This window comes from Hyperolius riggenbachi, chromosome 7, assembly GCF_040937935.1.
Source record: "Hyperolius riggenbachi isolate aHypRig1 chromosome 7, aHypRig1.pri, whole genome shotgun sequence".
NCBI classification, from domain to species: domain Eukaryota; kingdom Metazoa; phylum Chordata; class Amphibia; order Anura; family Hyperoliidae; genus Hyperolius; species Hyperolius riggenbachi.
The window spans coordinates 87,891,876-87,917,979 of record NC_090652.1 but is presented as its reverse complement, the minus strand read 5'-3'; the positions used below and the strand labels follow the sequence as shown (position 1 = coordinate 87,917,979).

The 26,104-nt window shown below is 45.9% G+C and overlaps 1 protein-coding gene and 1 long non-coding RNA gene across 8 annotated transcripts in view; one reads left to right on the top strand and one right to left on the bottom strand.

Moving 5' to 3' along the window:
* LOC137524431 (uncharacterized) overlaps nt 1-21,337 on the bottom strand; it is a 72,283-nt gene extending 50,946 nt beyond the window's left edge. For 4 of the 5 annotated variants that reach the window (XR_011022684.1, XR_011022680.1, XR_011022682.1 and 1 more), the window contains exons 1-2: nt 21,060-21,337; nt 13,188-13,277 (exon numbers count right to left, since the gene is read on the bottom strand). This is a non-coding gene — a long non-coding RNA (uncharacterized lncRNA). The remainder of the gene's footprint in view (nt 1-13,187; nt 13,278-21,059) is intronic. The other variant, XR_011022681.1, reaches the window with a different exon arrangement.
* Nucleotides 21,202-26,104, top strand: part of TNRC6A (trinucleotide repeat containing adaptor 6A) — a 147,418-nt gene continuing 142,515 nt past the window's right edge. For all 3 annotated transcript variants that reach the window (XM_068244261.1, XM_068244262.1, XM_068244260.1), the window contains exon 1: nt 21,202-21,364. In XM_068244261.1, the coding sequence (XP_068100362.1) occupies nt 21,360-21,364 (5 nt within the window). In that variant the 5' untranslated portion in view covers nt 21,202-21,359. The remainder of the gene's footprint in view (nt 21,365-26,104) is intronic.

Genomic DNA, 26,104 nt, shown 5'->3' with positions numbered 1-26,104 from the left:
GCATCTCCTTGTGTAAAGTGCGCCGAATGGTTGAACGATGCACAATGACTCCATCCGCAGCAAGATGATGTTGTAGGTCTTTGGTGCTGGTCTGTGGGTTGACTCTGACTGTTCTCACCATTTGTCGCTTCTGTCTATCCGAGATTTTTCTTGGTCTGCCACTTCGAGCTTTAACTTGAACTGAGCCTGTCGTCTTCCATTTCCTCAATATGTTCCTAACTGTAGAAACAGACAGCTGAAATCTCTGAGATAACTTTCTGTATCCTTCCCCTAAACCATGATGTTAAACAATATTTGTCTTCAGGTAATTTGAGAGTTGTTTTGAGACCCCCATGTTACTACTCTTCAGAGAAAATGAAAAGAGGAGGGAAACTTACAATTGACCCCCTAAAATACTCTTTCTCACAATTGGATTCCCCTCTGTATGTAGGTCAGGGGTCACTGAGCTTACCAAGCCAATTTGATTTCCAATAATTAGTTCTAAAGGTTTTGGAATCAATAAAATGATGCCCAAATGTATGCACCTCCCTTATTTTACTTAAACAATTATTGTGCACTTTCTGTAAATCCAATAAACTTAATTTCACTTCTTAAGTATCACTGTGTGTGTCTCCTATATGATATATTTAACAGACATTTTTTATCGTAACAACCAACGATTTATACAGGAAAATCATGACAATTAACAAGGTTGCCCAAACTTTTGCATCCCACTGTATGTGCATTGAATAGTGGTAGTAATCCTTAACCACTTCACCACTGAGGGGTTTTACCCCTTAAACACCAGAGCAATTTTCACCTTTCAGCGCTCCATCCATTCATTCGTCTATAACTTTATTATTACTTATCCCAATGAAATGAACTATATCTTTTTTTTTTCGCCACCAATTAGGCTTTCTTTAGGTCGGACATTATGCCAAGAATTATTTTATTCTTAATGTGTTTTAATGGGAAAATAGGATGTGGGAAAAAACATTTTTCAGTTTTCGGCCATTATAGTTTTTAAATAATGCATGCTACTGTAATTAAAACCCATGAAATGTATTTGCCCATTTGTCCCGGTTATAAAACCGTTTAAATTATGTCCCTATCACAATGTTTGGCGCCAATATTTTATTTGGAAATAAAGGTGCATTTTTTTCAGTTTTGCGTCCATCCCTAATTACAAGCCCATAGTTTATAAAGTAACAGTGTTATACCCTCTTGACATAAATATTTAAAAAGTTCAGTCCCTAAGGTAACTATTTTGTTTATTTTTTTATTGTATTTATTTATTTATTTTAAATAACAAGAAAAAAATAATTGGGGAGTGTGGGAGGTAATGAGTTGTATTATTGTGTAATACAATGTATTTGTATGTGTAAAATACTTTAGGGTGTAGTTTACTATTTGGCTACAAGATGGCCACAGTGAGTCTGTTTACATGCGACCTGTAAGCGTCCGGAAGGACGCTTACAGGAAGCAGTAGGAGGCTGGGAGAATCACAATGATCGCGCTTGTTTCTAATAGAAGCAGCGGATCATTGCGGGGGCTTAGATCAACGAACGGGAATGGATTTTCCCGTTCATTGATCTCCGGGCGAGCGGGCGGCGGCGTGCACGAGCGGCGGGAGCGGGAACAGCGGCGGTAGCGCGGAAGGTACGGATTTCTCCGTCCCTGGGGGTTAAAGGATGGAAAAAGGGACGGAGAAATTCGTACCGCCGGGGGTAAAGTGGTTAAAGGGAACCTGAAGTGGGTAAAATTATTTAAAATAAACACATGACGTAGCTGCAAATGAATATTACATACTTACCTCGCCGTCAGTTCCTCTCAGAAGCTCACCATTTTGTTCTGTTATGGAGTAATGGCATTTTTTAAAATGGAGGACGGAGAATTCCATTGATCACAGTGGACAAATGGGATGCAGGAGAGGAGAAGGAGATTGAGAAGTAGACTACACAAGAGGTAAGTATGACCTGTGAATGGTTATTTTGACTTTTTATTTTCAGATCAGGTTTTCTTTAACAAACTGTTTCCTTACTCTGATTACATCTCTCTGACACTGTAAGGCCCGGGTCCACACTATAAGCGCTTTTGTGAGTGCTTGCATTTGATTAGCGCTTGCTGAGTGCTTGTTAAAAAAAAAATCGCTCCTATTCACTTCCTTGAAAATCGTGGTAAAAATTTAGTAAAAATCGCCGTGATCACATACGTTTTTCACGAACGCGATCATGGCAATCACTGCGATTTTCATGAAAGTGAATGGGAGTGATTTTCTAACAAGCGCTCAGCAAGCGCTTATCAAACGCAAGCACTCACAAAAGCGCTTATAGTGTGGACCCGCCCAAACAATCCTTGGCAGTTTTTGGGTCTTCATATCAATAGAGTGCTTGGGGCCCCATGTAAAATCGCACCTGGGCCCCAAGTTCCTCAGTCACACCACTGCCCTGGGACATAATGAAAAGGATGAGCAGCTGAGATGGAGCAGTGTGAAATCATAGAGTGGGGGCACAAGGGTAGTCAGCAGCATGAGAGAGGCCTTAGGCCTGCTTAACACTAACACGCTCATAAGTGGCAATCTAGATTCTGAGAAACCAAGCAAATGCCCAGGTGTGATATTCCCATTTCTTTTCATGGTACAATGCACACCCACATAGGCAGCGTATACCTGGCAGTGTGTTCAGCCTTTTTTTACTCATGTTTGGACAGCTTTCCGGCTACAACAGGAATTAGCATTCCCCTGGTGTTTGACAAGTCGCTGCAAATTCTAGACCATGAAAATGTCATATTAAATGTCAGGAGAACGATGGTCACATTTCCCTGGCATTTGACGTTAACACGGATGTGAACAAGGTCTAAAGCTGAACTCTGGGCAACCTGACAAACACCTCCTCCAGCTAATTGTTTGCTGTAGTAGTAATGAATACTATTATGAGGACCGTTATTAGCAATTAAGGGCTTTTTTCCACGGGGGGGTGCTCTGACCAGCGTACATGAGATGTACTGAGCGTGAGGACACTGGCTTCATCAGGCAAGTCTCTATGCTTCATTTCCATTGCTTTCCTTTCCTTTAAGTGAAATGTGATGCAATTGCAGCTGGTTCGAACACTCTAGCTGCAGTATATCTGGTGCAATTTCCATTTAGCTACAGAAGCAGGAGTGTAACTACAAACTATGTGCCTCCCCTCTCCCCCAGCAAAACTTTAGTTGGGCCCCCTTAAAGAGACTCTGTAACAAAAAAAGTTCCCCTGGGGGGTACTCACCTTGGGAGGGAGAAGCCTCAGGGTCCCAATGAGGCTTCCCATTCCCCTGTAGCTGCAGGAAGTCCAGCGCTGGCTCTTCCGAAGTCTCCGGAAATCCTCCCTCTACAAGCCCGACAAGCCTTGCTATATTTACCTTCCCTGGCTCCAGCAGGGGCGCTGTTGCGGCTTCCAGCATAGAGATAGGCGGAAATAGCCAATCTCTGTCGGATCTGCTCTACTACGCAGGCGCAAGTCTCCTGAGAGCGGCTGGACAGCGACCAGCTATTTCCGCCTATCTCCGAGCGGAGAGCCGGGACTGCGCCTGTGCTGGAGCCGGGAAGGTAAATATTTACATCCCCGCCATTCCCGGAGCTTTTTCACGACCCACATGGGACACAGGAAGACTGGGAAAGCCTTGATAGGATCCGGAGCTTTTCTTCGTTACAGGTTTTCTTTAAAGTTTACTGCCCTTCCCTTGCTTCCCCTTGGTGACCCTCACAGCCTAGGGGGTCAACTTAGAATGGTCATGAAACAAGAGTGACCACTGACCACCAGGATCTTCACACCTATAAAGGTGGCCACTAACAATACAATTTCTAGTGAAAAATCGTTCGATCGATCAGATAACTCTGACTGGAAGAAAAATCTTCCTATCTATCACAACCAACAAGAAAATTTAAATTTTGGTTTGACCAAAATCCAGTCGGACAACTATTTTTTTTATAACTGTTAGTAATCGATTGTGCCCATCAATGGAGATTATTTACAACCAATCCAATCAGAATTTCTAATCGCTTAAATGATTTTTTCACTAGAAATTGGACCATTAGTGACCACCTTAAAGGGAAACTGTAGGGGGGTCAGGGGAAAATGAGTTGAACTTACCCGGGGCTTCTAATGGTCCCCCGCAGACATCCTGTGCCCGCGCAGCCACTCACCGATGCTCCGGCCCCGCCTCCGGTTCACTTCTGGTATTTCAGACTTTAAAGTCTGAAAACCACTGTGCCTGCGTTGCCGTGTCCTCGATCCCACTGATGACATCAAGAGCGCACAGCGCAGGCCCAGTATGGTCTGTGTCTGCGCAGTACACTCCTGGTGACATCAGCGGGAGCGAGGACACGGGCGTGCAGGCGCAGTGGTTTTCTGACTTTAAAGTTAGAAATTCCAGAAGTGAACTGGAGGCGGGGCCGGAACATCGGTGAGTGGCTGCGCCGAACACAGGATGTCTGCGGGGGACCTTTAGAAGCCCCGGGTAAGTTCAGCTCATTTTCCCCCGACCCCCCTACAGTATCCCTTTAACATTGCCACATAACAGCAATCCTTTGCTCACTACTCTGGTTACCCATAGAAAAGAGAATCCTTTTTAAAATTGGCACGTTAACATTAAGGGCCCTTTCACACTGACGCGTTGTGTTGACCTGGTTTCACAGCAGGCCAACGCTACGCCAAGGAGAGTCTATGGGGCTTTTCATACGGACGCGGTGTGATGAGACGGAAGTGATGTTTTTGCGCATTCCCTAACAAGTGCGCATACCTACGTTACCGTCGATTCGCGCATCGACGTGCGGAGGACCGAAAGTCGTGTAAGTCTATGGTGATGTGGAAATTTTAGACAAATTTTGCACTAGCGTTGCGACACACATGCGCAGAACTAGCGGCTTTTACCAATACACGCAACTCCTTTCTTTGGCCACAGTGAAAAAGCTAGAGAGCCTCACTTCCTGCCTGGCCTACTGCCAGACGGGGATTATCACGAATGAACACGGTAATCCCCGAAGGCTGTTATTTTTGCCAGTGCGACCCTGGCACTGTACCAAAACACCAGTTAGCAGAGTGAAACCGTCCTCAAATGCCTACACAACCTAGGTCCTGGATACCTGAAGGATTTGTTGCAACTGCCTCACACCTCCCACAACCTCAGATCAAAGGGATCCAATAACTTGACAACCCCCAGAGTTCAACTACAACTTTGGAGCCTGAGCATTCTGTCATGCTGTCCCTAACCTGAGGAATGCCTTGCCAAACTTAATCAAGACAGCTCCAACCCTGGACATGTTTAAATCAAAACTGAATAGCCACCTGTTTAGCCTGACATTATGATCGCATAACCTTTTCCCCTGTACACATCACTATGTACTGATTTGAGACAAGATTATGCGCTTTGGGTCCTATGGGAGAAAAGCGCTTTACAAATGTTTTGTTGCTGATAACATGTGTAGCTACAAAAACACCTTATCTAGAGCACTGGAGGGAGGGAAAGTTAGTAGTTAGGGTCCCCCACACCTCTGGGCCCTCCTGTAGTCGCAGGGCTGCTCCGCTGTAGTTACGCCCCAGCAGGGCCGTTTCATGGGCAGTGCGGGCAGGGCAACTGTAGAAGAAGTGGGGTGCAGGCAGAAGGACATAATTGCAAGGGAGCTGGTTACGTGCAGTGCAGCCACATGGAAGAAGAAAGACGATTACCACCACAATCACCTTTCTTGACTCCACCTGGGCTGCCTGCATCCGACGGCAAGTCATCATCATGTCACCACCGCGTGATGACACCGGATGTCCTGTAGCGATACTGCAGGCCGTCAGTGCCCGGTGCCCATGGAGGAGTTGGCTTTCTGGGCTCTCTTCGTCTGTGTGTTTTCCTGGGCCCTGCTTCCTCCCGGATGAGCAGCTGGTCACTAGTAAGTAGGCAGATCTACTTGTGACCTGTGGCTGTGTGACTGTCCTTAAAGAGTAAGGGTTTGCAAGTCCATGGGGGGGCGGGGGGGGGGCAATTTTTACACTCTTGCCCTGGGTGCAATTTAGCCTAGAAACTTCCCTGCGCCCCCGGTACAGAGTACTCATGTCACACAAAACAGGGTATCGTCTGACCACTGTGATATTTTTAGACTTGTGCCTGTAGATAGGCTTTAATGCATTCTGGAGTTCTTCTTTAACCAGCAGGTTTGTATCGCCATCATTTATGTTGTAGTGATTTTCTATGGACAGCAGCGTTTTCCTTTAAGTGTATGTAATAGAGAACGCAGTCTCCTGGGACGAGGGCTCGGCTCGGCTCCAGACACAGGGTTTCCATTCTGCAGCTGGCAATTTTCCCAAATATGGTTTAGAGGAGGAAGGCATGCAGCAATTCCTCCTTTCAGCAGCTGCAGCCTCACCGGGCTCCATTCTCCAGGAAGCAAAAGCTAAAGTCTAATCTTATGTGAAAGAATTTCCACATACAATGTTTGCAGTGTGTTACTGGAACTTTCCCTGTCTGGCATGACAACTTGGCTTTGTTTCCCCCTGTAGTCTCTGTGGTTTGTTAGACACACGCCCCGGGTTCCCAAGCACAAGCCAAAATAGCCACTGCTGCATGACTGTCACCTACAGAACTGTAATGAGGCATAAATGCAAATCTGAAGTGGACATAAACTAGCTAGAAGAGAATTCATTGTACTTGTAGCAGCATTAGTATATAGAAATGTCCTGCTGTCTCATGTTATTATCACCGTAAAGGTGACCATACATCAAGTGATTTTGGTGGCCGATTGATCATGACAATTATGTAACGTGTGTAGTAGGTTTTAGACGCTACTATCTCCCAGCTTCAGTTAGAAACACATTTAAATGCCTGTGTCTTATATGCACCTAAAAGCAAAGTAAGCAAGCTGAAAAACATTTCCTATTAATTCAAGTTGAAATAAACTCAGAATTTCCTCTCTGCTGTAACAACCTTTATGGGCAAAAATATTTATTCATTAATATATGGAAATCCTATAAAAAATGAAGTTTACACGTTAGTTTCACTTTGCAGGGAGCACTGAATTGGTTAAAGCAAAAAAAAACAAAAAAAAAAAAACTTATAATCATTGTATGTGTAATATGGATAATGAATGGAACATTCAAAGAAAAGCGTCTCATATTTCTATTTTCAGTTATAAAGCTTTATTTATAACTGTTTCATTCTGTCACAGTTGTAGTTTTAAAACCACATGGTCTTTTAAGCTATGAAAGAAAGCAGAATGAATGACCCTTTGAACTTACCCACAGTAAAACCTTATCTCAAGCTGTCTCTCACTGTTTCTTTGCTGTTTAAGTGCTTCAGAAAACCGGACTGTATTTGAACCAGTGGGTCAAATAGCTCAGAGAAGCTCTTCTGCATAGATAAAACTGAAGGTTTTTTTTAACTCTTTCTGTACTGGGAAACAACATGATACTTTTTTCTTTGCTACTAATGTTATATTTCTTAGCTGTACTACACATACAATTCATTATATCACAAGTTTATTTTAGCTTCAGGTTTGCTTTAAAGAGACACTGAAGCGGGAATAAATCTCGCTTCAGAGCTTATATTCAGCAGGGGCATGTGTGCCCCTGCTAAAACGCCGCTATCCCGTGGCTAAACGGGGGTCCCTTACCTCCCAAATCCCCCCCTGCAAAATCCACGACCAACTTGGTCGTAGATTTTGCTGCTGTTGAGGCAGGGCTAACGGATGCAGCCCTGCCTCTCAGCGCGTCTATCAGGGGCGCATCTCCGCCTCTCCCCCGCCCCTCTCAGCGAAGGAAGACTGAGAGGGGCGGGGGAGAGGCGGAGATACGCGCTGATAGACGCGCATGGAGGCAGGGCTGCGGCCATTAGCCCTGCCTCACCAGGAAGAGATCCCCGGGACTCCACGAGGGGATTTGGGAGGTACGGGACCCCCGTTTAGCCGCGTGATAATCAGCGTTTTAGCAGGGGCACACATGCCCCTGCTGAATATAAGCTCTGAAGTGAGTTTTATTCTCGCTTCAGAGTCTCTTTAAGCCTAAAGGCTCATACACACATCAGACCATAGTCTTTGGAAAATGAAAGATCACAGACCAATCTTACCACCCTTCATGTAGTATGAGAGCCACACCTTCACAGTCTTTTCTATGGAGCTGAACTCCCCATCAGAAAAAAATCTTTGCAAGATGCTGCCCACACAGATGCTGTACAGACACAAAAGATCAGTATCTGCAAAAGATCTGTTCCTGCCAAAGATCCGTTCCTGCAAATTGCATTCATAGTCTATAAGATCTGCAGATCCTCATACACACCTTGTTTAACTGACATTCATCTGCAGATCAGACAATCATCTGCAGATCTGAAAATCCATCCTGGTGGATCTGATCTGCAGATGAATGTCTGTTAAACAAGGTGTGTATGAGGATCTGCAGATATCATAGACTATGAATACATTTTGCAGGAACTGATCTTTTGTAGGAACAGATCTTTTGCAGATACTGATCTGTTGAATGTCTACAGCATCTTTGTGTGCAGCATCTTGCAAAGATTTCTGTCTGATGTGGAGTTCAGCTCCATAGAATAGACTGTGTAGGTATGGCTCTCATACTACATGCAAGGGGGTATGTGATCTTTCATTTTCCAAAGACTATGGTCTGATGTGTGTATGAGCCTTTAGTGTTTACTGTATGAGGCGAGATTAATTAGACACTTTGATCTGGTTAAAGTGACCCAGAGATGAATAAAAAGCCTGTTTTTTTACTTACCCGGGGCTTCCTCCAGCCCCATAAGCACGGATGCGTCTTTTGCCATCCTCTTCACCACCGCCGTTCAGCCGCAATCTGCTTCTGTAAGCGGCTGTGTGACGTTAGCAGTGGGCCTGCTCCGCATGCGCTGACCTTCTGCGCAAGTGCAGAAGGCCCCGGCTGACATCACTCAGTCAGACTGAGCCGTCTACCAGGGTTTGATTGCGGCTGAACGGAGGATTCCGGGGGCGGACCGCAGGAGGCACGCGTGATGACGGCGAGGGACACAGCCATGCTTATGGGGCTGGAGGAAGCCCCGGGTAAGTAAAAAACAGGATTTTTATTCATCTCTGTGTCTCTTTAAACAACACAGAAACACAGAGCAGTGGATTTTTTCAGTAACTATTTGTGGAATAAAGATTTCTCATTGTATGCTGTGCAAGAGTTCAGGTCTGATTTAATGCAACAAAAGGAACCCCGACTGAAACAAATGAGTTTTTCTTAAAGCAAACCAGAACTGAAAATGAAAGGTCAAAATAAACATACAGAGGTCATACTTACCTCTTGTGTAGCCTACTCCTCAACCTCTTTCTCCTCTCCTGTGTCCTGTTTGTCCACTGTGATTGATGAAATTCTCCGTCCTCCATTTTGAAAATGGTAATGACCCCGTAACAGCTTCCAGGTCAGCATTCTGTTAGACTGTAATATCGCCCACTTGAGCCATAGGGAAACATGGACATTACTTTGCATCAGTTGTCCTTTCAGTTATAACTGATAGCAACTGATATAGAACTACCAGCAACTGATATTATTCAGTTCTGACAAAATCTTGTCAGAACTGCAAGGGATCATCGTTGAAAGAAAATGGTGAGCTTCTGAAAGGAACTGATGGCAAGGTAAGTATGTAATATTCATTTGCAGGTACATCCTGTGTTTATTTTAAACAATGTTACTCGGTTTAGGTTTTCTCCAAGACCAGTTTCAGACTGCAGATTGGAGGTAGCGTTGCGGTGTGGTCTGGGGATTGCACCGCCAAAAACAGGCCTCCGGGGTTTACTGCGTTAGTACGCCGTAATCCACATCTGGCAGCCGGCCAAGCAGGAAGCTCACTTCCTGTTGGCCAATCAAAGACGTGCAGAAGCGTATTGCTAAAATATGCTTCCGAGCATGTGCGACACAGAAAACTGTGGCGATTTGTTTTAAAACATGCGTGTCACCATAGACTTACATGACTTCTGGTCCACTACAATGTAAGTATGCAGTGGTGTACCTAGGGCATTTGGCACCTGGTGCTGGGCATTAAAAGACACCCCCCCCCTTAAAAAAATGGGCGTGGCCACAACCGGCAAAAAAATTGGGCGTGGTCATGACCGCATGAGGGCGGAGCTAACTGTAATTTAAAGTATTAGCTAGTATAGTTGCCCCCAGTATAGCTAGTACAGTTGCCCCCAGTATAGCTGCCCCAGTGAAGCTAGTATAGTTGCCCCCAGTATAGTTGCCCCCAGTATAGATAGTATAGTTGCCCCCAGAGCTGCCCCAGTATAGATAGTATAGTTGCCCCCAGTATAGCTAGTTTAGTTGCCCCCAGTATAGCTAGTTTAGTTGCCCCCAGTATAGTTGCCCCAGTATAGCTAGTATAGTTGCCCCCAGTATAGTTGTCCCCAGTATAGTTGCCCCCAGTATAGCTGCCCCCAGTATAGCTAGTATAGTTGCCCCCAGTATAGCTAGTATAGCTGCCCCCAGTATAGCTAGTATAGCTGCCCCCAGTATAGCTAGTATAGCTGCCCCCAGTATAGATAGTATAGTTGCCTCCAGAGCTGCCCCAGTATAGCTAGTATAGTTGCCCCCAGTATAGCTAGTTTAGTTGCCCCAGTATAGCTAGTATAGATGCCCCCAGTATAGCTAGTTTAGTTGCCCCAGTATAGCTAGTATAGATGCCCCCAGTATAGTTGCCCCAGTATAGCTAGTATAGACGCCCCAGTATAGCTAGTATAGATTCCCCCAGTATAGCTGCCCCAGTATAGCTAGTATAGTTGCCCCAGTATAGCTAGTACAGTTGCCCCCAGTATAGCTAGTATAGTTGCCCCAGTATAGCTAGTATAGATGCCCCCAGTATAGCTAGTATAGCTGCCCCCAGTATAGCTAGTATAGATGCCCCCAGTATAGCTAGTTTAGTTGCCCCCAGTATAGCTAGTTTAGTTGCCCCAGTATAGCTAGTATAGATGCCCCCAGTATAGCTAGTTTAGTTGCCCCAGTATAGCTAGTATAGATGCCCCCAGTATAGCTAGTTTAGTTGCCCCAGTATAGCTAGTATAGATGCCCCCAGTATAGCTAGTATAGACGCCCCAGTATAGCTAGTATAGTTGCCCCAGTATAGCTAGTATAGTTGCCCCAAGTATAGCTAGTATAGTTGCCCCAAGTATAGCTAGTGTAGTTGCCCCAGTATAGCTAGTATAGATGCCCCCAGTATAGCTAGTATAGCTGCCCCCAGTATAGCTAGTATAGATGCCCCCAGTATAGCTAGTTTAGTTGCCCCCAGTATAGCTAGTTTAGTTGCCCCCAGTATAGCTAGTATAGTTGCCCCCAGTATAGATGCCCCCAGTATAGATGCCCCCAGTATAGCTGCCCCCAGAATAGCTAGTTTAGTTGCCCCCAGTATAGCTGCCCCCAGTATAGATGCCCCCAGTATAGCTAGTATAGATGCCCCCAGTATAGCTAGTTTAGTTGCCCCCAGTATAGCTGCTCCAGGAGGGGGGAAGCAGCGCTGGAAGGAGGGGTGACAGGGATAGCGGCGGGGAGGGGGGAAAGATCCCCCCCTCCCTCACCTGGGTCCCCTCCTTTCGCCTCTCTTCCCCTCCAAATGACAGCGGGGGCAGCGGGCAACTTAGAGTAAGGGCGGGCGGGCGTGCAGAGACTACTCACTTTACGTCTGGCTGCGTTCCAGCAGCTGGAGCGCTCTGTCGCCGTCACGTGCCTCTTCTCCGCCTCCAATGCGTGTCACAGCATTGGAGGCGGAGAAGAGGCATGTGACGGCGACCCAGCGACCCAGCCGCTATCCCTGTCACCCCTCCTTCCAGCGCTGCTCTTCCCCTGCTGCGGCTGCATGGGGGGTCGTGGCGACACCCCCCTGGCTGGCTGTCACCCGGTGCACCACGCCCCCCTGCGCCCTATTGTAGGAACGCTACTGTAAGTATGCGGTAAGTAGGGGCTTTCGTTTGTACCTGTGCTTTGTGGCTTCAATAAAAGAGGATTCTATGAGGAGTGCCGGAATCTGTCAGTTTTTTCAGCTATACAATGTAAGTATGCGCTCTACAATGTACTACAATGCTGCACTACAATGTAAGTATGCGCTCTACAATGTACTACAATGCTGCACTACAATGTAAGTATGCGCTCTACAATGTACTACAATGCTGCACTACAATGTAAGTATGCGCTCTACAATGTACTACAATGCTGCACTACAATGTAAGTATGCGCTCTACAATGTACTACAATGCTGCACTACAATGTAAGTATGCGCTCTACAATGTACTACAATGCTGCACTACAATGTAAGTATGCGCTCTACAATGTACTACAATGCTGCACTACAATGTAAGTATGCGCTCTACAATGTACTACAATGCTGCACTACAATGTAAGTATGCGCTCTACAATGTACTACAATGCTGCACTACAATGTAAGTATGCGCTCTACAATGTACTACAATGCTGCACTACAATGTAAGTATGCGCTCACATTAGATTTTTTTTTTTTTACAGGAGACAGAGATTTCTAATGACAGCCCAGTAGTTATAAATGTACAATTGTCACTTCGCATGGTTCTTTAAATACAAAGAAAAAAAAAAAACTTCAATGTGAATAGAAAATAGGTCACAATCTGTTACACGTTGTGATGTCCATTTAGCGGTTAGTAAATTGTTTCCAATGAATGGCGTTTGAACTCTAAGATAATTGAAGGCAGAGCAATGGACACAGCTTATCCACCTGCTTGGCAGCTAAGTGGCTATTGTTGAAGAAATGAGCTTTCTGAAATCTGTATAAACTGCAGATAGGAATCAAAGCACTTTGCTCCACTTCCCCAATCAGTGGAGTCCTCTGCCTACAAAAGGGGATTGTATTCAGTATTTAAAAATGTATGTTTTTTTGTAAATGCCGCAGACAATTAGCATGGCTGTCTACCAGCCCGAAGCCCTCGCCTTGGCATATCTGCATAACTTCAAATGAACACTCTGTTTGTGTTTACATAGAGCACGCTGTGTTTAATTTCTAAAATACCAACGTGGTGTTTCCTTGGGTCTGAGTTAATATGAAACAGTAATTATTCCCACTGTAGAACGCTTAGATGTTCATACTGCGATCATCTATATTAAAATATTAATGACTTTCTGTTCCACGGCTAAACACACAGCTGGCAGGACAGGCTCATTAGCGGCAGTAACTGGCACACAGCCTGGGTTTAAATACTGTGCTTCACTTACCTTTTATGTGGGCGGACTGGCCTGCCACAGAGGCGAAAATCCTTCTTCCTGATGGCTTCCCGAGACATTTCCATTACAGGTTCCCGGAGCCTAAATGACAGAAAGGCTTCAGCAGAAGTGCCAATAATAGCCGCTAATACACGAAAACAAAAAAAGTTACAATTATTGGGAATATTTTTTAAATAAATATTTGTTTTGCACAAAACTGACTTTATCTCGCTCACTCACTATGCCCCTTATTCGATTAAAGTTTTTTTCTTCTAAAGTTAGCTATACATCAGGCGACTTGGCGTTCGATCGATTATAATAATCGAATTGGATGAAAATCGGTGCCGCCAAGTGCATGCCCGACCGATAATGCGACCAATTTCGGGATAAAAATTGGTCGCATTGTCGATCGCACATGCTGCAAGATGTTGGGCCGACTTGCTCGATCAGGCTCGGTCAGAGTGGTGTGCCATTTCGGGACGATCAACAAATGCGATGAAAACCGTGGTGCTCCCCCCACAATGTTAAATGTCCCCCCGGGGCCCACAGCATGGTATACATTACTTGTCTGTGGCTTCCGCTTGTCCCTACGCTAGCTCCGTGCGCACTCCTTGCTCCATACCAGCGCGCCATGTGGTTTCCTAGTAAGGGAGCCCGTGTGACATCAGACGTCATACATGCAGCCATGTTACTAGGCAACCACGTGGCACACGTGTTTGAATAACAGAGTGCGCCCGTAGCCAGCGGAGGCCGCAGACAGGTAATGTATCCCTTGCACAGGGCACCGGGAAGGACCTTTAACATTGGGGGGCAGCGTCGGGATGGCGATGCGGTGTCACAAGGCATTCCGGATCGGTTTCAGCATGTGGTGTATGGACAGCTGACAGATCTCCCTCTTATCAGATTCAATTAGAGATTTGTGTCTTGGTTGAATCTGCCCATCATCACTAGATGTATGGCTACCTCTAGTTTTCTCCTAGGAGATAATTTTTAACCTCCTGTTTTAAATAACTTTTCAGCACTATGCAACTGAAACAATACCAAGATGTAGGTGAAAATGTATTGTCAAAATTCTTTAATATTTTCTTGCTTTCTGGTGGCTTATTGTGTAACCCGAGGTAGCGTGTGGTAAGGGTAGGGGGGGGGGGGGGGGTGTTCAGATGCAACACAAAGGCTGTGCTATCGCACCCCGAAACTGGAGGCAGCTAGCAGGAGCAAGGGCATTCCTTGCAGAAGAGGCACGTGTGCAGAACACCTGCTCTAGCGTTAGAAACCGCCCCTTCTCCAGGTTTGATTGGGCAGCTCTACCTCTCCCCACCTCCCTGCTCTGTGTTGAGACACACAGAGCACAGAGCTGCAGTGGCCATGTTTGTTTGTTTTTTTTGGGGGGAAAATAAGCAATTGTGAGACGTAGGAGTGTCAGGGTGCGGCAGTAATTGATGCTACCTGATCCGACTAGCCCCTGTATCAGGTAGCAAGAGAAACAAAAGTTGGGTTAGCTTTAAAGAGGCACCATTAGCAAAAACATGCCCATCAAAGAAAACACATATGTAAGTAGATAAATACTTCCTCTACTTACATAACAGATGTATTGCACTGTCCTCGGTTTCCTTCAATATAATTTGATAGTACAAATAAAGGGTCATCCTTTTCATGGCAGGGGCCATCTTGATTCCTCCGGGTATATTCTTCCCCCTCCCCGCACCCCCCTCCTCCCCACACTTATCCTCAGCACAGCGGGGAGGAAAAGCTGCAGCTGGCAAAGACTCGCCTAACAATAGATCCAAGCGCTGCAGTTCCCCCCTATACTTTCTGCACTACCCCCGGCGGCAGTGCAGAGAGTATGGGGGGGAACTGCAGCGCCTGGGAACATTATTCCTGGAGTCTGTGCGCTGCCTTTATCCTTCCCCAAAGTTCTGTGCGGGGAAAAAGGATAATGCGGCGGCGGCGGGCGGCAGAAGGGGGGCGCGGACATCACACTGGAGGAGGGAGGCAGAGGACAGTGAGAGGAGATAGCCTCTGGCCCCCCTCCGTGCGCTCTTACAGCGGCTACACCGCCGCAGACAAGGGGTGAGCAGGCGGCCAATCACAGAGCAGAGCGGTGATTGACAGAGGCTTTAGCCAATCAGCCTGCCTGTCATTTCTGTTCTGCGACCTTGCGTCCTGCAGGCATGGGAAGAGAAAAACCTCCTAGGAAAAAAAGTAAGAAGGATTTTAACTTTTTGCATTGCCTTATTACAATCCTTTTTGTGTATGTAATAGGCTAAAATAGAGAATAGATTTAACATATTATGCCTAACAGTTACTCTTTAAAGGTAATCTGAAGTGGAAAAATTAATTTCAGTTTTATACATTCCTACTGATAATCAGTATGGATGCACTTGTCTTTGGAACGACTTGGGGACAAGAGCAGCTGTAAGGAGGCCCAAACTACTACTTCCCTCCTTCTGATATAGGGGACCATTGTTCAGATCAGGTGTATTTGTGGCTACACTTGTTATGGGTGTGAAGATTACAATGCCTACACTTGTTTTATGACCCTTGTGAGATGAGCCCCCAACCTGTAATGCCTAATACACATGATGAGTTTTTCTGGCAGATTTACTGCCAGATCGATTATTGCCTGATTTCGTAAGATTTTTCATAGAAGTGAACGGAAAATCGATCGGAAATCAGATTGTACATGTTGGATATAATCAATTTGGCAGTAAATCTGCTAGAAAATCTCATCGTGTGTATTAGGCATAAGGGTCACAAGGGGTTGGTGTAAAATATTGGTGGGCCCCATCAAAGTTTTGCTGTGTGGCCCCATCACCCCTGCCGTAGATAATATACATCTAATGCTTATAGTGGCATGATCGATATCAGATCAGGTTCCTGCTAAAATCTTGTTTAAAGGGTACCTGTGAGGAAAAAAGTTAGACATTTACCTTAGTAAAGGGAAGTTTCTGGATAATATAGAGGCTTCCCCCATCCTCCTCCACTGCACCGATCCAGCGCTGGGATCCTCTGAACATATCTGACAAGAGCTTGTTGAAAATCTTCTAGCGGCCACATTCCGGCCTGTGCAATGGCACAGAGCTGCTCCTGCATTGCTTCTTCCTCCATGCAAGAGCAGCTTGTGTGCTACTGCACTGGTGCCGGGTGTACTTGTGCCTGCGCAGTGCTGCCACGCTCAAACATGAACTGAAACATGGGCGAGTAAAGAAAAAGAAGAGTCCCAACAAGCATAGGTGGTTGGGATGAGGATCGGAGTAGCCTCTGATTTATCCAGAGGCTTCCCTCTACTGAGGTAAGAAACTACTTTTTTCACCCCACAGATTTGCTTTAATATCTCATGGTGGAAGGTGGTAGACCAGGAAATGTTATTATAAGTAACATTTCAGTCGCTTGTGTGAACCCACAGTGAAGACTTTAAAGCTCTGCTGAATAAAAAAAAGAAACTAAAAACAAAGCGAAATACAGCACTGCTAGTATTGACCAGTCCAACACTGGCCTACAATGGGGGTGGGGGAAAATGGTTGGTAGGTAGTATGATCATGTTAGGTGAGGACAGGGCCAGATTTACCATAAGGCACTTGCCTACAGGCGCCTGATGATGAAATGGCTTCTCACTCCCCTCCTCAAGTGCCTCCATCTCTCAATCCCTATGCAGAGTTCTGAGTGGAACATACATGGGAGGTTACTCACCTGACTCTCACCACTCTACTGACGAGATTGACCTTCAACTGGAGGCCTCTTTAACTACCTTATACTTTAGATCACCTCTAGCTGCTTAATAGTGAGGTTACCTCTAGTTACCTAGTACTAAGGGGTACCTGTGGCTACCTACGTTGGGCAAGGGAAGTAAGGGAGAAGTGACAGCTGGGACAGACAGCACACTTCTGGTGTGATTTGGTGGGGGTTTGTAGGTTTGTGAAGGGCAACGTCTAGGGTGCCAGGACATCAGTGCCTATAGGCTCCTGTGATGTAAATCTGGGCCTGGGTGAGGGGGCAGGGCCATTGCATTTCAGTTCAGCTGCTTTATGCTGAACACCAGCTGAACACCAGTTCAACTTCCGCACCTGGAACGAAAGGGATCCAGGAGAAGAAGCCACTGAAGAAGGTTGCTTCTAAGTAAATATTACACAGTGGCAGCATCACAAGCGGGCAGTGTGAATCCAGCTTCTATCTGTTGGTGCAAGGTGGCAGATCAACTATCAAAATATAATCAGTATGAGACATGATCTTTGAAATGCAAAGATTCTGGCTTTGCATGTAACTTGGATCTGAGCCAAGCAAATTTAGCCTCTGAATCTGGCTGAGTTCCGAGTTTCATGCTGTTTGCATGCTAATGTGGAATACTTACATCTAAGCATCTCCAGCAGACATGGGTCATTTACCTTCAATACCTCTAGGGATGAGTGTGAATTCTGACTTTAGAACATTTTTTTGCTGAAAAGGAATACCATTCCCCTGGACAAAAGCATACATTTTTGGGATTAAATTAGATCCAGAAACTAAATCCTGGTTTCCACAGATGGTTAAACTGCCCACTTCTTACGCATTTCAGCCTTGCACCTGGTGCTGCAATGAAATAACCTACGGTACATAGTAAAAGTAACCTTCATTCCCATAATTCTCCCATTTGTCGAAGTGTCCTATATCATTAAACCAACATACATTACACTGACTAACCTGTCTCCTACTATCACACTAATGCTGGGAATACACAATGAGATTTTTCAGCAGGTTTATTGTCCGATCGATTTTCCGATCATTTTTCTGATTGATTTCCATTCACTTCAGATCGGACCTGTCGGAAATTATCTATCGATCCTCTATCTGCCAAAAAAATCTAATGTTGTATTCCCAGCATTACATTTCCTTGTCTAACACCACCACCCTCCTAACACTAACCTACTGCTTCTAGTACCTATCACTATCCTAACCTCTTTTACCTATGCTCCTAGTCCGGTTGTATGCGTAGGCTAGTACATTGGGGCACCGGCCATGAGCGACTTTCGGCTGATATAAGGTGTAGCAGATACATATAAACAATTATTTATGTGGCTTGTACATAAAAATTCAATCACCCAACCTCTAGTTATGGGGGTGTGACAAATGCTGGCATCCCTTTGTTTCCTCTTCTCGTAGTCACCCTCACAGCATGCGGGCTGCAGCCACCATGACCCCCTATAGCTTTAACATGTGTGACCACAACACCTGCTATGAGAGAGTGGGCCATATATTAGAAGCATAGTACATAGTTGGGACTATTCATGAATGAGATTAATATCTGTAACTATAACCTTAAAGTCTACAGGCCAATTTTAACATGGTGTCTGGATGGAATGCTTATGTTTGGCTGATCTCAGGCAAACTGCGATCGGTTAACTCAAACTTTTCCCCTCTAATTGGTTTGTTCTTCTTAGGCTGCTATTGAGACTGCTGTCCCACAATATCATAGCTTGTAATATTTCCTTTTGATATACTCAGTAACTGTTTCAGGTGACGGTTTCTGAAAGATTGTTGGTTCAGACCCGCTGTTTAGCTGTGTGGGGAGAACTAGTGGAAGGCTTTCCTGCTGTGAGCTCAAAAACAACATTAGCAAAAGATACTTCTAGTTTGGAAAGCATGTCATGTAAAGTGGCCCAAACTAAAAACTGACCCTCCACTATTTTTAAAGCTGGTGGTAGCCTGAATTTGATTCAGCAACCCACTTATCAAAAATGTAAACAATGGAGGATAGTATTGTTGTATTTTCCATTTATAATGGGTCCTCCTTGTTCCTGCCGCCGCTAGGCTCCAGAAGATTCAGGCTGCGCTCCTCTTCAAGCATGAGATGCACCCATGCGACACTGCTTACTGCGCAGGAATACTGATCAGATTTCCAACAAACCATTGTCAGAAATCTTTTTTTAAATCTTTTTTTTTTGGGGGGGGGGGGGGGGATGGGTCCTGAGATGCAACGGGGGACTGGAAGATGCCTCTAGAGGCTTATCTCCTTTTTGACCTGAGATTTAGCTTGGGACACTTTAAGGTCATTAGGCCCGTTTCACATTGGGAATTTAAGCCAAACCGGTTTCCACTTCACCGGATCTGTAAGGCTTGGTTCACACTGGCAAATGGATCCGTGAAAACGGATCTGATCACCGGTCGATCGGATCCGTTTTCACTCCTTTGTCAAAGCAGCCGTGCGGGTGAGGGAGGGTGCAGCAGCTGAGCGACATGTGACTACCACGCTTCCTCCTACCGGGTTGAAGGAGAAAGCGTGGTCACATGACGCAAAACATGGGATGTAATTGAAGGCCGAAGAAGACAGAAGCCTGGAAGAAACCATCCCTACCGCCCGACTGCAATTGAAGAAGACGGAAGATTGGGTAAGTTTTAACTCTCCCTCACCCACGCGCCCAGGTATACTTTAGGCCCCGTTCGCATCCCCACATCTCCCCCAGAGCGCACCCCCAGTGGTTTTTGCCCCTTGGAATGGTCTGTTTCTTCACTAGTGTGAAGAAACGTTCCGTTCTCTCATTGCCCCCAATGCAGGGCTTCATCTTCTGTTTCCGGCCTGGTGTCCTCAGTGGTCCAGAAATTTGCTGCAGAGAGGAAAACTTCGGTCCGTTCAGTGAATGGTTCCAAAGGTTAACATTGGATCCGTTCAATCTGTGCTGTTAGTATAGTATCCGCTCCGCGAACTGACCATTTTTTAACGCAAGTGTGAAACGGGCCTTAATGTCAAGATACACAATTAATCATTCCAAGCAATAAAAACACTGTATGTAACTTCAGCCTCTTTGTACAGCAAATTAGGGCCCAGAACTGTCCTCACATTATAGGCTATATGTACACTGAGCACATATCGGAACAATCCCCCGCCCCCCCAAGTGTCCTCCTATGTGGTCCATGTAATGATTGGCTGTTCCCATGTCACTCGCCTGTGTTTCCCTATGAGGTCGATTAGCTGTTCCGGTGTCCCCCTAAATGGTCAGTGTAGTGATTGGTTATTCCTGTGTCCCCTTATGTGATCAGTGTACTATATGGGGAATGCATCCGCCTCGCAGATATCACAGAAGTGCGGCTCACTTACTGCAACCCATCCGTTGCAGAGTAACAAGTGTGAAGGACTCCTACATATATATATATATATATATATATATATATATATATATATATGGATCCGTTCACTATCACTTTGCAGATAGAAATGTCAGTTCTCATTTCAAGTGGGAACACAGCCTGAGGCCTGGTTCACATCCAAAAATACAAGTGTTTTGCATTTCTTGTGCGCAATTTTTAGCACTTCCTGACGCTCCACTGCACGCTGCGGTTTTGTTAAAAACGCTCTTCTAAGCGCTTTTCCGGAGCTTTTTTTTTTCATTCACTCACTGACGCAAGTCAGGAAGTGAACTCTTTGACACGGAAAATAATAAATACAATGTATTTATTCTTAAAAACGTGAATGCAATCGCTGCACACAGCAATTTGTCAGCGTTTTTTCTATACCTTCCATTATAGCAAAACACGCCCCAAAAATGGTACAGGCATCAGACGCAACGCGCTGATATGAACCTTCTCATAGAGATTCATTGCACAAGCGTTTTGTGGGCGATTTTGAAAAACGCCTGCGCTTCAAAAAAGGGCAAAAACGCCCTTTGTGCGAACAAGCCCTGAGTGTGCCCATCAGATAGTGCTTTCTGGTGTCTACTGAAATCAGCCCAGCGACATGCCAGTGTTCCCCGTCCATTAGAATACCCCCAATGGCTACTGTTTACCCCTGATAAGCAGCATAGCACTAGGAGATGCTCTCCCTACACAGCATGACATGATCAGGCTGCGCCCTTCCAAGCCATTGTCACGTTCAGCTCAACTGCACAGGAGTCACCCTGAGGAACACATTCGCACCGTTCTAAGCTTGTCATGATGGCCGCCAGGGTTCTGAGGGACGTGCAGCTCTGACAGTTGCTAAGCGGTGGTTGCTAAGGCGGCCATTTTGGAAAGGGTTAGGGGCGAATGCAGAGCGGAAGTGGCCGATGTAGCGCGGCCTCCTCTTCCGGTGTGTTAGATTTCTGACGAGGAAATGGCGCCGGTGGATGTGTTGATCGTGTCTCCCGTGCAGCAGCCTCTGGCGGACTGAGCGGCGCACCGAGGGCGCAGCTGCCACCGGCCGAGTCCCCGGATGTTCCTGCAGTGCACTTTATACCCATGAGGTGAGTGCGCGGGCTGCTCCTCTTCCTGCAGGCTGACTGCGTTACTGCATTACCTAGCATTGCACTCAGCTGCACTGACTATTACTACTGCAGCCTGGCTGTGCTATCCTGCCCATTACTACCACTGCAGCCTGGCTGTGCTATCCTGCCCATTTCTACTGCAGCCTGGCTGTGCTATCCTGCCCATTACTACCACTGCAGCCTGGCTGTGCTATCCTGCCCATTACTACCACTGCAGCCTGGCTGTGCTATCCTGCCCATTACTACCACTGCAGCCTGGCTGTGCTATCCTGCCCATTACTACCACTGCAGCCTGGCTGTGCTATCCTGCCCATTACTACCACTGCAGCCTGGCTGTGCTATCCTGCCCATTACTACCACTGCAGCCTGGCTGTGCTATCCTGCCCATTACTACCACTGCAGCCTGGCTGTGCTATCCTGCCCATTACTACCACTGCAGCCTGGCTGTGCTATCCTGCCCATTACTACCACTGCAGCCTGGCTGTGCTATCCTGCCCATTACTACCACTGCAGCCTGGCTGTGCTATCCTGCCCATTACTACCACTGCAGTCTGGCTGTGTTATCCTGCCCATTACTACCACTGCAGCCTGGCTGTGCTATCCTGCCCATTACTACCACTGCAGCCTGGCTGTGCTATCCTGCCCATTACTACCACTGCAGCCTGGCTGTGCTATCCTGCCCATTACTACCACTGCAGCCTGGCTGTGCTATCCTGCCCATTACTACCACTGCAGCCTGGCTGTGCTATCCTGCCCATTACTACCACTGCAGTCTGGCTGTGTTATCCTGCCCATTACTACCACTGCAGCCTGGCTGTGCTATCCTGCCCATTACTACCACTGCAGTCTGGCTGTGTTATCCTGCCCATTACTACCACTGCAGCCTGGCTGTGCTATCCTGCCCATTACTACCACTGCAGCCTGGCTGTTGCATTACCTAGCATTGCACTCAACTGCACTGACTATTACTACTGCAGTCTGAACTGTGTTCTCTACACAGAATGCTGCATACTGGGCACTTTGTGGTCACCTTTCTGGTATACTCCCATGCCACCTGTACAGTGGCTGTACACTGGCCTTTTAGCAATGTACATATCATGTATGGTGTTTAGATGTCCTGTTTTTTTTTACCTCGGGTGCTTGTCGGTACATCATTTGCAGGCTTTCTAAGTTTCAAGTTGTTGTCTTTATTGCCGTCAGTAATACATGTTTTTTGGTCTTGTAAAGTGTATAACTGAGGATAGGATTATGGATATAGAACGGTTTCATTAGTATAACTTGAAACTTGAGTTCAGTGTACAGTTATTTTATTATCTGGTATTGTTTTTGAACTTGGATTTGGAGAGTTACCTTGTATTTGTGTATATCTTGGGTGTCCGATAAAGCTTGTAAATATATTCTGCGTTTCTTTATCTGGAAACAGTTTTGTAGAGTACACAGATAAGTATATTTGGAAAGATGGTGATTTACTAATATAGAAATTAAAGTGAACTTTCATGCCCACTTTAAATATCCAGTTTTGTGTCAATGACCCTGAATGCCTGTGCTTGGGAATTGAATCCGATCTGGAATAAAGTATACTAGTTGGCTACATGCATCTTTGTTAAAGCGGACCTGAACTCAGAACTTCCTCTCTGCTCTAAAAGATATGCAACAGCGTAATAACCTTTAAAGACAAACATTTCTTTGTTATAGCTGATACAAATCCTGCAATAAGTCTGCGGTGTCTACTTCCTGATTTTATGGAAGCAGACATAGGGTGACATCCTCTGTTTACAAATCCTGAGCTGACACAGCTGAGAGATCAAATTACAGTGGTGATTAATCAGACTAGGGGGGATTAGACAGATTAAACCTTTAAATACAAAGCTTGTATTTTACTGTTTTCCTACTGTCCTGTACAAGAGTTCAGGACCACTTTAACCACTGTTTTTTTTTTTTTAACCCAAATATGGGTATTTTGTAGCATTCAAACGTGTGGTTATCCTGTAAATGTTGCGTTTAGTTTGTCACCTTATTATTTTTCCCTGACAGCCTCAGCTTTTAAACACCCTAGACCAGGCATGGGCAAACTCATAAAGGAAAATGCATTGTGCGACTTGTAGTTCCATAACAGCTGGATGGCCGAGTTTGCCCATGCCTGCCCTAGACTCTATTTTACCACTTGTCACTGTTAAAATGATGTCCTGCATGCCAAATTTGATAACTATCTGGGCATCTGTTTTTTGCAACAAACTTCACTCTCCTCTGAAGGACGTGAGTCTGCGCTTACAGCAGATTGGCCAGATTTGTAGATCGGGGAAGTACCGTATTTCAGCTGATAAGCTGACCTTTTGACACCCAGATTTTGGGTGTTAAAGGGGAACTGAAATAAGAGGTATACGGAGGCTGCCATGTTTAATTCCTTTTAAGCAATACCAGTTGCATGGCAGCCCTGCTGATCCTCTGCCTCTAATACTATTAGCCATAGCCCCTGAACAAGCATGCAGCAGATCAGGTGTTTCAGACTTTAAAATCAGATCTGACAACACTAGCTGCATGCTTGTTTCTGGCGTTATTCAGATACTACTGCAGAGAAATAGATCAGCAGGGCTGCCAGGCAATTGGTATTGATTAAAAGGAAATAAATATGGCAGCCTCCGTATACCTCTTACTTTAGTTCCCCTTTAATTGTGGATGTGGCTTATCCATGGGTGAGCTACCAATGGATCCAGGCTCACTGTGGGGGAGATGCTGGGGACTAGAGCTGGAGTGAGGAGAGATGGATGTGCATTCAGCATGCTAGGGTGCCACATTGGGAGGTTGACTAATCGGCCTATCTTTTATGCTGGGTACACACGTTGCGATTTCACGGTCGACCCGCGGGATCGATTATTTCCGACATGGTAGATTCAGTTTCGTTCGACACAGCCGTCGATTTTGCATAAGTATGCAAAATTGACGGCTGTATTGAACGAAACCGAATCGAACATGTTGGAAATAATCGAATCAATCCCACGGATCGAGCGGGAAATCGCAACATTTGTACCCAGCATTAGACCAAAAGTGTGTGGGGGAGAGGGTGGCTTATGCGTGAGGATAGTTCTTTTTAAAGGGAACCCAAAATGAGCTATATGGAGGCTGCCATATTTACTGTATTTTTTTGGGACTATAAGACTCACTTTTTCTCCCAAAAGTGGGGTTAAGTCACTGTGTCTTATAGTCCAAATGCAGGGAGTTCCTGACTTGTGAATACCTGCCAATACGACCCTCCAACCCACCGCAATGTCAGGGATGCCCTGTACTGTGCCCATGCAGAGGAGGACACAGGGGCAAACTGAGGACACAAAGGGGCATAGAGGACACAAGGACAGGCGAACACATGGGTGACACAAGAGGACACCTGGAGACACAAGAGGCACCAGGGGACATGAGGTACAAAGAAGCATAATTTACAAGATGCCCCTTCACCATCATAAATGCACAAGGTTTAGTATATATTTTTCCTCCGGTTTTGTCCTCTAAACCTAGGTTTATCTCATGGTCAGGAGCGTCTTATAGTCCAAAAATACGCTATTTCCTTTTAAACAGTGCATGTTGCCTGGTTGTCCTGCTAGTCTGTTGCCTCAGACACTTTTAGCTGTGGACCCTGAGATAGCATGCAGATCAGAGGGTTCTGACGGAAATCTGACAAGATTAGCTACATGCTTGTTTCAGGTGTGTGATTCAGGCATCAATGACTAGAATGATCAGCAGTTCTACCAGGCAACTGGTATTGTTTCAAAGATAATAAATCTGCTAGGGCTGCACGATTTTCTGGTTTAAAACCAAAACCGCGGTTCCTGTGAAGACGATCTAGTGATCGTCAGTATCCGCGGTTTTCGGTTTTTAGTGCCCGCGCTTTGCCGCGTGGTCCGCCTACCGCTACGCGCCGAGGAGAGCCGCAGAAGCAGTGCATATTCCAAGATGTTAATGGGGCGGGGGGCGGGCGAGTCCAGTCCAGAGTGTCACACAGCTTCTCCAATCGCTGGATAGCAATGGAATGACGGAGGTGGTAGGCGGAGCTGTACGCTCTGTACAGCTCTCCCTACCGCTGCTGTCATACCATCGCTATCCAGCGATTGGTGAAGCTGTACGCCACTCTGGACTGGCCTCGCCCGCTGCCCGGCTCATTAACATCTTGGAATATGCACTGCTTCTGCGGCTCTCCTCGGCGCATGGATCCGCCCCCTGCTGCCCAGCTCATAAGCCGAGTCCTGTACGCCGCACAGTGTTTAAGCCCAGGGGTCATCATAGAGGGCTTTAGGCTTCATAAATGTGCATTGCCTGAAATGCAATGCGAATGCACAGCAATAGCCATAGCTAGGCTCCACCCCCCTTCGCCGCCCTCATACGAGCTAGACTAGGTCTTGTCGTTCAGCCCCCTGCCATTAACCTGACAGTTCAGCCCCCTGCCTTGTTTTGAAAAAAAATCGTGAAATATTTAATTGCAATTTATGAGAGAAAAATCGCAATTTCAATTTTTACCTAAAATCGTGCAGCCCTAAAATATGCCATTCTCCATTTGTGTTTCAGCTTTTTTTTTTCTTTTTTTTTAAATTGTACCCGAGGTGGAATTGGCAGAGCAATTGGGATACAGGAGCTTGTCGGCAGCTTATCCAAAAGAAAGAGGTTTCTCTGCAGTTAGGCGAGATCCCCTCCAACAGCAAAAAAGGCTCTTCCCTGCCTGCCCATGCACTG